Below are 15257 nucleotides of genomic sequence, written 5' to 3'. Positions count from 1 at the left end.
GTTTTATGGTCACCCATAAATGCTGCAATGACAGTTAAGTGCAAGGGTGCAAGTTACAAGCTTTTCTGTGTAGGCTTGATGAATTATTTGTACTTCTCATGGTAGCTGGAAAGATTGAGAAATGTGGAGTATCTTTTTATTGATCTTTGAAATCTCATCAAAATACCTGTGTTCAACTTGTTCATCTTTTTCTATTGGACTACATTCTTTCCCTAGTGAAGTTATTGTTGCTTTCACATCAGCAAAATTCCTTGCTCCTGGTAAGACATAAGCTATTTAAATTCTCTGCAATGAAAAAGTATTTCCATTTGAGATCATCTAACTTTATTGCTTTATATCCAATAGTTTATTATAAGATACCTACAAAACTTTGCAAACCAAGTTAGCAATATCTACTATTGAATCAACAAATTGAGATATTTAATCTCTAATCTAATCTCTAACTTTTTTCATTTTCACTGAGTGTTCATTTTTAAACTGTTCTGCATATCTGTACGATGGAAAAAAAATCTTCAGAGGATTATAACATAGGTATTAATTGGTCAGCTTCTGTAAAGTTAAAATACAGTGGAACATAACTGTGCATATACTTCACTGCACTTCTACACTTCTAACAGGTACAGAGGGAGGTTTCATTTGAAATGATACAAAGCAAACATATGTAATATTTTACTATGTCAGGTTGCAAGCCAAACCCTTAAAGCCTATAGATGACAATTTATGCCCATAAGAAATGGAACAGATTTTACCAAGTCTTTTCAAAGAACAGATTCAAATTGAAAAGTGGCTTCAAGTTCTCTTAAAAGTTGTCATGACTTGGAAATAAGCCAGGGAGTCTGTGTTTCTGCAATACTTGTGCTGATGCCAGTGATAAATATTTGTGCAGTCATTTTCCCTCCTGCTTGAAGTATCTGTCTGCTTCCTTGAGGGTCCTAGCAGACCACAGATAATTTTATCTTCCAATGAACTAAAGACTCAAAATCAAATTATAAAAGCTATTACTGGAGTTTGAAAATTCAGAAAATGGGTATCTGAACTCTTTAAATTAAAATAGTGTGCAAGTTACTGTGTGGGATTTTATGGCATTTATAATGTAGAAGGTTAGAGCTGTTGACCATAGTAGTCTTTTTGGCCTTAGAAAAGGAACCATGGCTATTCCATATGGCCTGAGGTGCAAAAGATGAACTCACAATCCACCAACTAAAAGCTTTTGGGGACCCTGGACTGACCCCAAAATTCAGTCTAAAGGTAAGGAAGAATCATTAGTAGAGAACCTAGAAAATTCTGATTACAAGGTTATTTGTGCTTGAGAATGCTTATCTCATTCACTTCATCCTATTATAGAAATTCAAAAGGCCAGTCAACATAGCAAGAGTCATACATATCTATATGTATGTGTGTCTTAGTATACACAAGACTGAAAAAAAACCACATGGAAACATAATTTTCCTTTTCTTCATTGATACAATGGTGAAAAAAATCTTAAATTCTGGCTGCAAGATTGAATGTCTAAATTGTATCAATAGCATAAGTCTCATTAGGTTCTTAGGTTTATAAAATATGAGGTACGCAGAAGAATATGGTCAGCATTTTTGTATTAAAGAGCTAGAATTGTGAGTATGTCCAGTCAGCAAATTCTTACAGCAGAAAAACAAACAAATTCGTCAACATAAATGTCTGAGCACAATCTGGTTTCTCCTGTCCTGCAAAATGAGGCAGCAGATTAGGAACGTGTTAGGGACAAGATTAGAGTTTTTCTTCTTCAGATCCATTACATGAATCTCTCTCACTGCATCAGGTTAAAAGCAGCAAAAGGCGGTGTTCTGCTTGACTTATGCAACTGTCCTTAGAATTTCAATCCAAGCTTTCTTTGCCTTTGAAACCTACCAAACTTTTGTTTTCATCTCAGCTCTCTTTCTTCCAGCAAAATCACTTAATGTTTTGTTTCGTTTTTTTCCAAATTACTGATTACTCTTTAACAACCTAATTGAGAGTAAAGTAAAACTCTCTTTACCAGGTTGCTCAGGAAAGCTGCTTCATTTGCACTTGAAAACTTAATGCTTTCTGGTCACTTCAGCACATGGTTGTGTTTGGCACTGCTCCCTGAAGCAGTAAAGGGTTCAACAAAACCCAGAAATATTTGCTGAACTACTGATCAGCAGAAACATCATGGCAGATGGACCTCACATGCTTGAAGGTTTCATTTGCCGTCTTTATATGAAAACATTCAGGATGAACAGAAATAGGCATGTAGTAGTGAGAGCTAGTATATCAAGGCAAACACAGCACACCAGGAAGCTACATACCTGTCTGAGGACAAAACAGAGATGTTTGACAAGTGACAGAGGTGGAGGGAAAATAAAAGACTGAGGCCAGGCTTCTTTCATACCAGCCTTCTGGGAACACTTCACAGCAGTGTCTCTGTCCCCTCAACTCTGAATGCTGACTGCAAAGATGTGCAAATGACATTGCAAAGCACAAGTGCAGATAAGAAAGCGTGTTACACAGAAATCATGTCTGGAAGAAAACTGCTTACTGCCTAGCCTTTCGAAGAGAAAATTTCTGTATTTCAGTGATTCAGCTGCCTTGAAGAATATGAGATTAATGAACCAAGCAAACAAGAACATCTTGTACTTTTAAAGTTATATAAAGTATACACCAGGCAACACAAATTTTCGCAGTCTTATGACCAGAGCCAGTTTAATGCCTTGAGATGTTCTGTCATGCAACAGGCAATGACAGGCAAAGGCACGTGCCAAACCCTTTGTGTCTATGGCTTACCAGGGCAGACCAGTTGTTACTTCAGCTGAGGTGGCATGTACTTTGCTACAGTGGGATGGCTGTCAAAATAGAGCTTAATTATCAAGTAACAAGAATAACAAGGCAGAAACTCTGACAGGATTCTGCAAAATTTGAACATGAACTTCTCAGAATTGTGGCAGAGACTAAAAGCCCTTTAGAGTATTGACAAAGAGACACAATAGAGACCTGAAAAAGAGAAAGCACAAGAGAAAAGCACAGTGCAGGTTTTCCTTTGTCCTACGCCTTTTCAGCAATTGGCTATTTCCTTCAGAGAAATGTGTAAACTCTCATCTCTCTTTGCCAGAAACTGCAAAACATAAACCACTCTAATTTATATTAGTATAAATTAATATAATTAGTATTATTACCATAATCCAAAAGTGACAGTCATGGATGGGTTCTATTCTATTATCACATAAGAGAACATGAGAAATTAAAGATGCAACTAAAATCAAATCACATGAGAGCTGGGGAATGACCAAGTGGGATGAAGTCACAAAATCATATCTTGCAACCTCTATGCACATCTGGTCACAACTTTTTAATGCATTACATTGAAAATTCCTTCTCAGATCTTATAACCCACTTGTGCTACACAATTTATTTTTTTTTGCTGTCCAATAACAGAGTGACTAGCTGCTATCCATTCCTTATTTTCTTCATCCTTTTTGTATGTTTGATTTACCCTTTGGAATTGGAATCTGTCTAAACATTCCTTTCCTATTATTTTTATTAGCTGCCTCTTTAGGAGATTAACACAGATATGTGCACATAGAGCACCCTCAGGCAAACCCATCCGTAACTCCAAAAATAAACTATACTGCTAATTGACCTTCTCACAGCGTGGAAATACCAATATCAATGAGCAACCTCTAGTACAGTGAGAATTTGGTCCATTTTTTTCGCTCCCATATTCCTCCACAGAGTCCCAGTCCTGCTTTGGTCCTTGCAAGCTAGTAAACATAGCACTGCAGGAGGAAGTTCAGTGGACTGGTAAGTTCTCTTCCTGGTCTGGTCTGCAGGTTTTTTGAGTATGTAAAAATATATTCATATGGCTTCTGAATTAATCTCCTTCCAGTGAGCACTGATAGTGACTGTTTTACAGATTATGGTCTCTTCAAAACAGGACTTTCTTGATCTCAGTTTCTTACACAGTGCTAAGGATGCTGCAACATTTAGTGAATAATAGTATCAGTCAACCAGTGTGCTCTGATATTTCTCTCTTTTTCACCTCTCTCCCCAAATTTAAATGCAGAGCTATATAAAATGCAAAATACAAGTTCAGTCAGTTTTTGAAAATCCACTTCATCCTCTTCATGGGTTCTGCATTGCAAGGAAAGCAGTTATGCCTGCACTAATTCTATTTTCAGTGCGAAAAAATCTGGTGGAACTAGCCTTTGGAAATGGTTTAAATTCTTGTAAGTGGAATTCTGTCATATAAAATTAGCAAACATATAAAACATTTATTACCATAGAGATACTATGCAGCTGCTTGGATTCTTTTTTTTATTTTTTTTTCATACACCGTTTTTTGCCAACATCTTCCTTAAAAGAAGTATTCAGCTAGTTCCTAATGTGTAGCCTACAATGTAACTGGGCTCCCTTCTGTATCTGCTGCAATAGTGGCATTCCCTCAGTGTAATAAATATTCTCTATATGACAGTCAGGTTTAAACATGATTGTAAATGCAAAGTTCATGAGGTTGCCATCAATATTATCTTATGCTCATATTTCCTCTTGTCTTCATAGCTTGTTTACTCTTAAATTAGAACATAATTATCAAATCGTATAGCTCATTTTTACTGAAAATAGCAGCTCAGCAAAATGTTTCCTGTCATCTGTGGCTAACCTTCCCACAGGCTGCATATCCTGGAACAGCACATTGTAATAAGAGAAATCAGCTTTTCTGAATCTAGGCCAAACACTAATTTAATTTCTCTGGCTGCCCCCTTCTTTTCAGCTCTTCTCCCCCTTCTCCCCAGTAACACACATATGTGAGTTGGAGTTAAGAAGTTGCAGTTGGTAAACAAAACAAAGACAAAACTGCTAAGAAGTTAATGAAAACATCAGTAAGTCATAGCACCTGGATCTCATCATCCACCTCTGACATAAGGAAGATGTCCAGATGTTAGCACAACTGTAGCGGTTGAAATATTTTGTGAGCAAGGCTCCTTCCAAACAATCAGACACAAAGCAGTTCAGCACTTTCAGCAGTTTTTTAGGAATGTTTCAAATCTATAATGGTCTTTCAAAAGCGCAAAATGCTTGCTTGGTGCCGAAAGAATATACAGTCTGGGGAGCTGGGTGTGGGTATTGGGAGCCCCCGCTTTTGGGAAGTGCGTATGAACGTTCAAAGAGCAGAAGATGAGGCCTCCTGGTTGTCTGTCATAAGGAGACACTTTTAGCAGAGACAGAATGCTGCTTATCTTGTGGTATCCAGCATTTAAGACTAGAGTTTAAGAGTATCCACGATGATGAATTATGAAGCTGGGCCTGGGGAAATCAGACCGTAATTTTTGTCTTTCTCACTCATTTTTAATCCCCATCTGAGAACATGTACCACATACAAGCCTTGCATGCTGAAAAGTATAAATGATGAGGCTGATTTCCTAACAGGTGGTTGCCAGGTGTATTGGTTTTTAACTCCCCCTCATGTCCAAGCTCTCTGACAGAATGGTGATGTTTTTCATGTTCAGGTGCTCATTGTCCATTTGCAGAGCCACATGACTGCTCAGTTCCTGTCAGGCATGTTTTGTGGGCTGCTCGGGGTATGCTCCCTCCCTCCTTGGCCCATACTTATAAAGAATAAGTTCAGAATCCCCAAGAAAGTGTAAAGTTGTTTCTAAAAATTCCTAATTGCTGAGGTGTCCTGGGACTGAATTCCTCTTATGCACATCCTGAAAATCCCAGGCACAAGACAGGACATGGGGCTTCTGTCTGATTGCTGCAGTCTTAGAGTTGTCTACAATGACTGTGGAAAAACAGAATGCTGAAAAAAGGGTGTATTTCCATAACCCCCTCCAGCTGTTGTAACTTGAATGTGTGAGGATTTTGTAGCAACCACTTTTATAATATGCTTAGCATACTGTGTACTTCTTATTGTAAACTGGGACAAAACAGTGTCATTGTAGCCTGACTACAGAAATGGTGGTGGAGCTCCATGAAATAAACGTTTTAAATTTCACTAATGGAGGAAAATACGAAGCTCATAAATAAAACTTTCCAAGTGTTCAGTCCCCCAATGGTGCAATTTCTTCTGATATATGAAAATACCCATTAAAAATACAAGATGATAGAGTATGCACACTTTCCTTTCTCTGTGAGTGCTCCAACCTCTATTAGTATCAGACTTCAAATTAGAAGCACAAGAGTGTTGGAAACAAGACATCCCAGCAACTGAAAATAAACACCAAGAGAATCATGCTAAAGGCAGCTATGATCTTTCTGGCACTTCTCTACATTTTCATATGGAGAGTGAGAAATTAAAAAATAGAACATGGAATAAGAACCTAATGAGGCATTTAATTCCAATTGCCCTTTGAATGAGGATTTTGACTGAAGCACTTTGTCTTAAATGAATTCCAGTCATTCCATTATAAAAACACCAGTACCAGTACAGTATCAGTACTAAAAAAAGGTGTGTAATATTCTATATACTTATTGGAAATCTAGGATGGCAATATTTTTTAAAAATAGACATGTATATGCAGTGTATTAAATGTATTATTTCTGATTATGTTTGAGGTCTGAATTTGAAAGATGTGGAAAATTATAAATCACAAGAATGAAACTGGTATTTTCTCAAAATAATTACTTACACTACAAACCTGTTTAGTAGTTACATGGGTAACAACAAAGCTCTTCAACACTCTCAAAGGGAGTAAACATTACCATTATAAAGATATCTAACCATTCAACCAAAATAATTAAAAGGTTTTGCACCGGATATGCTTTATCTACTTTAGTATACAAATAGCTTTTTTGTTATTAGACAATTGTTGTTTAATGTTTTCCTATTTCTTTTCCATAAATTAAAGTCTATCTATCAGTACATATCAGTACCTGGTCATTCTCTACTTTGTGGCCAGTGGCTATTTTTAACATTGGTAAGTATCCTGAGTAAAGCACCAAAACTATAGGAAGTTGTCTCCAGACTGGCAGTCAGTAATTTCCCCAAAACACTGATATAGCCAAAAAGTGACATATTTTAAGCGATATATCAAGTTGTCTCAGGTTTTGCATGATATATGTTTTCTAAAACCTTATTTCACCTACACACACTGTAAATCTTTCTCCAACCACAGAACAAAGCAAACACTTAAAGCAGTAATTTCTGTTCTGCGTGAGTATAAATTTTAGGGACAGGTAAAATGTAATTCAAAACACTGCCTTAACCTGGGTCTTTAAAAATTTCCCAAGGATTAAAACTCCTTTCTTTGCTTCCTTTACTTCCTATAGTTAGCTATATATATGTCTAGAAGTATAAGCAATAACTGGGACTTTTGAGAGAGTAAGCCAGTCCTGTACTCACAGATTTTGCAATCCATAAAAAGGCACATTTTAAGGCATCAGAGTTAAGGGGAAAGAATAAAAGAGGAATTAGAAACCCAGCAGAAATACAGGGATGTTGATAATGGAGAACAAATTAACCATCAGCAAGAGCAGATAGCATGTCACAGATATCTTGGTGATCATACATAAGTTATGCAAAAATTGATATGGCAGTGGTATGAAAACCTTAATAATATAATTTTAGCTAATCATCATAAATTCAAAAATAAAAGGTCTACTGAAAGGGGCCTGCAAAGAAACTCTTCCTAATTAGATTCAAAATTAAGTCAGCCTTTATTAATAACATGAAAATGAATCTAAATGGAAAAAAATTGTTTGATGGAATTACTTTTTTTGCAGTTTCAGAGTTGTCTCTGTGGCTACATCTTCAGCAATAATTTACAAGGACATATATAATGTTTCCAGATGATTCAAACACTAGCAAAGTAAGCCTAATCAGAAATCTGTTACAGATCTTTGCAAATGAGTCATTCTTCATTTCTTTGGCAATTAACAGGAAACAAAACCAAGAAACCCAGGGATGGCAAAAGCCCACTTTAGTTTTAGTTGGCAGAGGTACAAAATTAATTTAATCCTGGGGTAAATGAAATATTATGAAGTTTAGTGAAATTTAATTACAAAAAAATTGACATAATTGAAAGTGATAAGTAAATAAATAACTGCAAATAGAAAAGTTAAAGGTTAATTTTCAAAATACCAAATAAGCAATGATTTTCCCCAGACTTTCAATGACTAAACCACTGCAGCAAAACTAGCAGTAATTCACCAAGCCTAGTCTATCTACACATTCTTTCTTTTTTTTTTTCTCTATACCAGATATTTCAGAAGAAAACTTGCCTTTTTCATCACTAAAAAAAAAATAAAAACATTAAAAGAGAGGCATATGAGTCGTCAGTTGCACTCAGTGTCTGACCACATTTTCTAAAAAGTTGCTGGGTTTGAGGGTATGTACATTTCAGAGCTGAGAATGATGCTTCTGTGCTCTGGGGAAGTTCACCCAGCACTGCTACTCTTCTTGTGCATAAAATCCTGGTCTCTGTTGGGAGGTCTGCACTGAAAAAGCCAGAATGTGCTTCCCTTCCCAGCTGAGGATGTGACCTGGCATTATTAAAAGGGGATAAACTGGGAATTCCCAAGGAAATGTTTCTATTTCTCGTGAATGTAGTAACAGGAAAAGTTAACAGTTTTCATATTGCCCATTTAGGGAATCTGGCGACTTGAGTGTAATTCTGTCCTCTTACTCTTTGCTGTTCATTCCATTACCCCAAATTTTATCCTATCTCTATTGGGCATTATTGATGTTCCAGCAATTGAAAATGTTTCCATTGTGTTTGATGATTTGTTTAGTGATTTATTTAGTGATTCATTTTCCACATTTAATATGAACAGATATGACTATAAACATGTGTCTAGATTTCCTTTGCCTGTGTAAACTAAAAAAGAGGAGAAAAAACACCAAGTGGAAAACCGTGAGCTGTGCTGCCATAAAAAGTAGTGTGACCATAATGTGACTATGTTGAGCTGCATCTCCCTGCTCCTCAGGACACTTATGTTATAAATATATACCATATTTATACAATATGCCACATTTATATAATAGTAATAATATCCCATAAAATGATATAATAATATACCATATTTATACAAGTGTGCTTGTCCCCAGCTGGCTGAACCACAGGTTGTTCTGCCATATGATGAGACAGCACATGCAGTAACTCAGTCCTGGTGTTAGGGTTCAGAAGCAATGTGAGGGTGCTGCTCTACGGTACTCCATCATGGCCAGGGTAGCACAGCATGCAGAGGTCATCTGACAGGACAGTCTATATTCATTACTTTCCCTTTATGGTGCCCACTCAAAATCAAAGCATCTTTAGCTACAATCTTTTAGTTCCATGTAATGTTAATAGCATTTTAAATACTTTTGATTCTTTTTGTCCAGGATTAATTCTACCTTTCGTTTGTGTCATTAAGACTACATGATCTAATGGCAAAGATACTTTCCACAATATTCTTCCCACTTAGGAGGTAGCTAGTACTGCCTGTTCAATGATTATATCAGATTAGATTGTATTATCTGCTATTTCTGTGTGCAGGCTGGGGTTTTTTTTACAGGCAAAATATTACTTTTTCTTGCACGCACCATGAAGAAGGCATATTTCACATTTTCTTCTTTCTTTTGCAAATATCATGTGCTTTTTTAAAAGGCGTGTCCTGATAACAGAAATTGCTGATCTAAGTGGATTTCTTATTTCAGCGTCGTGACCCTTCTTTACCATTTTTAGGTAGTCAGCAGTTTAAACTGCTGATATTCTGGAGAGCAAACAGAAAAGGAACACAACTTGTTGCTGTTTTGTTTCTCTTCCTGAATCTGTTATTCATGAAGTATTTTCAGGAATACAGCCTGATATCTACTCCAGTTAAATACTGCACTGCTTGTTGGGGGTTTAGCCTGATGATTTTCTAACTTTCTGACTGACAGTGGCCCAAATACACTAGTGGACTGACAAGCCCACATCACCAGCACAGCCTGGAAAATGGAACTGTCACTGCTTTCAAGGGTCCTGTAACATCTAAGCCTTGTATTGATAAAAACTGTGACAGCTTATAACCATCTGCCAAGTAGAATAAAAACATGCTGCCCCTTATCAGCACAGCTAAAGAGGCTAGAGGGTTCACGTTCACTCCTCATTTCTAGGAATGTGACAGAGTCTCAAGAAATATAATTAGCTGTTGTCTATCCCCCAAATGTTTGACAATCATATGCAAAGTTAAATATATACGATTATCAAAGCCTTTTTGGATCCTGATAAAACTTGCATATTTTCATAAGTAGGTCACATACAGAAGTCATAAAAAGCATGTCATTATATGCTTTCCTATGTGAACTGATGAGAGAAAAGCAATTTTGTAAGACAGTAGTAGTTGTCTTACATAGACACAGGCCAGAGGTACTTGGAGTCTGCTGATGCAAATGCCGTTCTGAACTTAACTATAAATTAAAAAGCTCCCTTGAAAGCATTTACATAAACATCTCTAGCAGGTGGAATGGAAATGAATGTCAGGGCAAACAAGCATCCAGCTGACCAGGCAACATGCAGATTAAACAAAGGCTGACTTGGCCCCACCAGCTTCCCTTTTATAGATGTGTGTAATGTCCATGCCTTTTTACTCAGAATTTCTTCCTTGTCAATGCTCCTTCCAGCGGAGTTACAGCAATGTCCTGAACATCAGGACCTGCGTTGTGACTGCTGTTCCATGCCCTGCAGTCTTTAAGTGACCAAAGTCCAGTTTTCTAACATACCTTTGAGAGATTAAATGGGCTGTCTGCCTGGTTCAGTTTGCCATGGAAGAGAGGTTAATGTCCAGCACTTTCATAACACTGCCATGTTTGTGACTAAGTGCTGAGCGTTAAAGTAAATGTGACCATGTAAAACAGTGGTAAAGATGAGGTTCTCTGCCTAGGGAACTCACTGTCCTTTGACATCCATGCAAACAGGCACAGAATTGATCCAGCCACTAACACAGTGGACAGAACAAGGTTTTTATGAACTGCTCTAATTTAAAACAGGCTTTTGCCCCTGTGTGTCTTTATAGGCTGTGATCACTCACTGCCTGATTACCTGATGTAATCAGTTTTGGAATTGGTGCACCATCACAAATGTCTGTGGGGCACTTAGCTGCTCTTATTTCTCCAAAACATAAATGCAGGAGAATGATGTGAAAGTTCAGTTTACATTAGTGAGTCATATGGTCTGCCTCTTGGTCATCTATCTCATCCCTGATCTTATCATTATTAACTTTTCTCCTCCCCTCGGATAAGCCACCCCCACTGTATACAAACAAACCAAAGCGATCCCTCTGACAAGTCACACCCACTGTGCATTTCTGCTGCCTTTTCTGAAACCTCTGAGTGCTGCAATAATGAAAGTAACAACCCCAGCAGGGTGAACAAGAAGCATTCAATCTAACAGACAATAACAGATGAGGAAAACAAAGCAAGCTAAATTACATTCTCCAGCCCTGTGTCACGGTTTGCATCGAGTTTTTGAGTATTTGCAAGTCAAAACAAAAATATGAACTGCAACCATATAGTTGGCTGGTAATTTATATCTCAGAAGCATAGCTCTGGCATACCTGACACTCACTTGGAACTCACGGCACTGAAATCCTTGCCAGAGGAAATACCAGTAATTGCTCAGTGCACAGCCCAGATATTCCAACTGACACACTCCTTGGCTGCAAACCACTCCGTAACACAACTCACTGAAGCACATCAAGGCAGTAAAGCACAGGGTCTGACCTAACAGCAAAATAAAATGCTTCAGCACACTTCAGTCTGAGGAGTTTGCACCTTAATATCGCACCAAAATTCTCTGCTCCTTTGCTTCTAATTGATGCTTATGTCATCTCATTAAAGGAGCACACACAGCTCCAGCACAGGCATAGCACTGAAGTAACATGACACAGAAACAAAAGGCTGGAGAAATACTTAGATGCGATAGCGGTACGTTATGCAAATGATACCAGTAATTAGCATTGTTAATTATGGTGCCTTCTGAATCTTAAAATATACTTATGTAATATCCTTTCTCACCTGCCAGTCGTCTGTCTCTCGTGTTTTTCCAGATCACATCCAAAGCTCTAGCAGTGGAGTCCCTGATATGATCACTAAATGATCTTCTCAGAGGGGCTTTCACTGGGTGGTGCATAATGCAGATCGATCACACATCCAGAGTCAAACGGCTGTAGCTTAGCCCCAGGAAAAAGGGCATTCTTTGCCCAGGGATCTGTCTGAATTTCTCTTCGCCAGGCAGGCAGGTTGTTACTTTATATAATTTGTCATGAGCCCTGTGGAGCTTTTCCTTGAAGAGTCAGGCATTGCAGTTCTCACTGCGGATGCAGGAAAGCTCAGACTGCAGCCAGCCTACTGGAAAGCTGCCAAAATCTTACATCTGGAACAGTTTACAAATGAGCTAACGATACAGTCATTTAGATTTGGGGCTTTATTTGTGGATATCTATAGGATTCTAGCTTCCTGTTTAATCAAATAACTTACCAGGCGCATACTTGCATGCTCATTTATTAGGATAATATTTCCCTCCTTAACTGATATTTCAGGTAATCTTTCATGTTTTGACATGAAAAAGGTAAGAAATAGAAAAGAGATAAAGTAATTTTAAGCCTCTGCAGTTCAGGTATTTTATTTCATTACTGTATTTTTCTTGCATATCATCCTATCTGTGGCACAGAATAGGGACTGATTCCGAGTTCCCTGTATGTAGTACTTCATGCCAATGCAGCAAGAAAGGGATGAAAATACAAAAATGAGAGGGAAAGGGGAGACAAAAACAAAAAAAGGAGAGTGAACTAGGCCTCACATCTTTGCTGAAGGGAAAGATAAGGTCCCATATGTAAAAAGTTTATGCATGTAACTGAGATTAATAGTCACAGTAAATGAAGCCATTTGACCTTGCTTATTTTGACCTTTTTAACTGATTACTGTGTCCTGTGGCTTCCCTGAGGGAGAGAGGGAGGAATAAAGGGGTAGCTGAGACTCAATTTCCCCTTCTACTATTATGTATGGTAATGTGTGAAGAGGTGAGAGATCCCAGCCTAAAAACCTAATCTCCTTTGTTACCAGGGAAAGCAAGAACAGTTGAATAAAGTTGTCTTCATGTTAATTCAAGGTGGAGTCATTCATTTTCACAGCAAATACAGTTGTTAAAGTCAGATACCATTCTTTTCTTGAGAAGTATTATGTTATCATTAAAATTGATTGATTAACCTCACAAGGTTGGCACACAGATCAAATTACAGAATCACGAGTTTCAGCCTGTGGTTTTCTACTCCCTTTGAATTCCTTCCTAAGAACAAAACAGTTTTTCTTTTTTTGTTATTCTAGATAATTTATTTCACACTTTCTTATTTGTTGATTTTTTTCCCCAGTGCATTCTCAGTTCCCTTAATTTTCACCAGTTTTCATTTCCTTTAAGACAAACCATGATCTCATTCCAACAACGAAAAGAATTTACAGGCTTTGCAATAGTGTAACTGAGGGAAGAACTGCCTCACCATCTATTTAATGCAGATCATAATTTCTTCCCATCTAGGCCTTTGTCTTTTATCTTTATAGAGCATCTGCAAACACTAATGTCCTGTGTACAACTTTGAACAAAACCATGAGCAGCAAAGGATCTCTCCAGTTTGCAGTTACTTTCCTCATTACAGCCCTCCTACATTTTGAAGCTGGATGGAGAAAGCAGCAGCCAATTCTCTTGAGAAATTCAATATGACTGCACACTCTGGAAATGTGTGTTGGGTTTGGGTGGAGAGTTTTTTTTTAATTAATCTGGCAAAACTTATTTGTAGAACAAGCAATGATGTTTAGATAGCAAATGCTGACATGATGACCAGAGCATAATCTATGTACTTTGAAGCACATACACCCTGTTCAGGTGACCTATGCCATTGCTTCTATTAGTTGCCTGATTAGAAGAGCACTAATTCACTTTAAAATGAGAATGCAGTAAGCAATACCTAAATCTGGAACTGAATGTGTATACCTCTATATTTCAGCTGAGTACCACTGACAGAGGAGAACAGAAGGCATCAAGGGAGAAAGCAGTTGCAGCAGATTTTTAGCTACCAGTGGCTCCATCTATGTTACCAACAATACAACCCAGAAAGAGTGGATTTATGCAGCAAAATAAGTGTTACCAAGGTTCTGACACATCTCAAGGTTGAACTTTTAGTTAGTTCAGCCTGGGTCTCATGAACTGAATGGATCCTCTCCCCAGGTTGGAGATCACTAATACACTACCAGGGTGCATCTTCTGATTTAGTTTCAACTGAAAGCCATCCAGTTCATATGCTCCAAAACTGCTTGGAGCTATGAACCAAAGGACAATGTAAGGAGATCTTTTTTAAAAGCTTACACCTGATCCAGGCTAAAATGTCAATAAAAACACACCAATCAGTATTCATTTTAGCAGCTAAACCAACTTTTTAAAATTTAAAAATAAAAAGAGCAATATATATATTGCTGATCAAGGTTTAATTATTTGAAAATTCCTGTGGGTTCTGTCACACATATAGACATGTTACAGCTCAAAATACTTAAAACGGTGCAACCAGTTCAACTATATGGGCTGGAAAATGTCAGAATGACCCAACAAAGGGCAAAGGAGAAGTAAAGATAAACTGTAGCAAAGAAAGGAGGAAGGCTAAGGGAGTCTGCTTGTCTGATGTTACAACATATATAGAGTAAGATTGTGTAAAGAATTTAATGAAATGTCAGAAAATTCTTGCTGGACCATGAACAGGAAAACAATTAGGTATAGGTAGGCCAGAAACATGGAGAGGAAATAAAAGGACATTAGTTTCGGAGAAGCGTAGACTGAGAGATTTAATGGGGAAGACAGTTAAAAGCAATCATACAGAGAAATCTGAGATGCATGCCATTCACTATGGTCATAAAATAAAAGTTTGCCATACAATATAAAAGTATAAAATGATTTTTAAAACATATTAAAAGGAGGCTTCAGAGCACAGCTGCACTTCAGTTTCTATTCTTGCATTATTTAAATGATGCCCCTTGTACAGCAATGCACTCAGTTTTGATCTGGACCTCTCAATACCCAAAAGATGTTGAAAACGCATCCACAAAATCCAGCGTGCTGGGATACTGAAAGCTGGGGGCAGCAGGGCCATGACGGTAGTGGCTCGGTTCTGTGCTGCGAAACACACCCATGCGTTCAAGGAAAAGCTGCCAAGCTGCCCCAGCAGCTGTGCCATTATCTGATACTTGTGTTGAGAGCCCTACAAGCTCCTCCTGCATTCACAGACACAGCTCTTTGCTGGAGAAATGTTACTGACCAAATGAT

The 15257-nt window shown here is 37.8% G+C and overlaps 1 protein-coding gene across 3 annotated transcripts in view; it reads right to left on the bottom strand.

Annotated features, from left to right (window-relative positions):
• Positions 1 to 15257, bottom strand: part of DLC1 (DLC1 Rho GTPase activating protein) — a 216435-nt gene that overhangs the window by 89153 nt on the left and 112025 nt on the right. Inside the window, exon 1 of one of the 3 annotated variants that reach the window (XM_065696835.1) lies at positions 11969 to 12141. The exons of the other annotated variants lie outside the window; for them this stretch is intronic. Within the exon in view, the coding sequence (XP_065552907.1) occupies positions 11969 to 12083 (115 nt within the window). The 5' untranslated portion in view covers positions 12084 to 12141. Of the gene's footprint in view, positions 1 to 11968; positions 12142 to 15257 lie in introns of those variants that run through there. 3 annotated transcript variants of the gene reach the window in all.

Source organism: Lathamus discolor, chromosome 1 (assembly GCF_037157495.1).
Source record: "Lathamus discolor isolate bLatDis1 chromosome 1, bLatDis1.hap1, whole genome shotgun sequence".
In the NCBI taxonomy this organism is placed as follows: Eukaryota; Metazoa; Chordata; class Aves; order Psittaciformes; family Psittacidae; genus Lathamus; species Lathamus discolor.
Note: the sequence above shows the minus strand (reverse complement) of the source record. Positions and strands in the feature narration are given on the sequence as shown.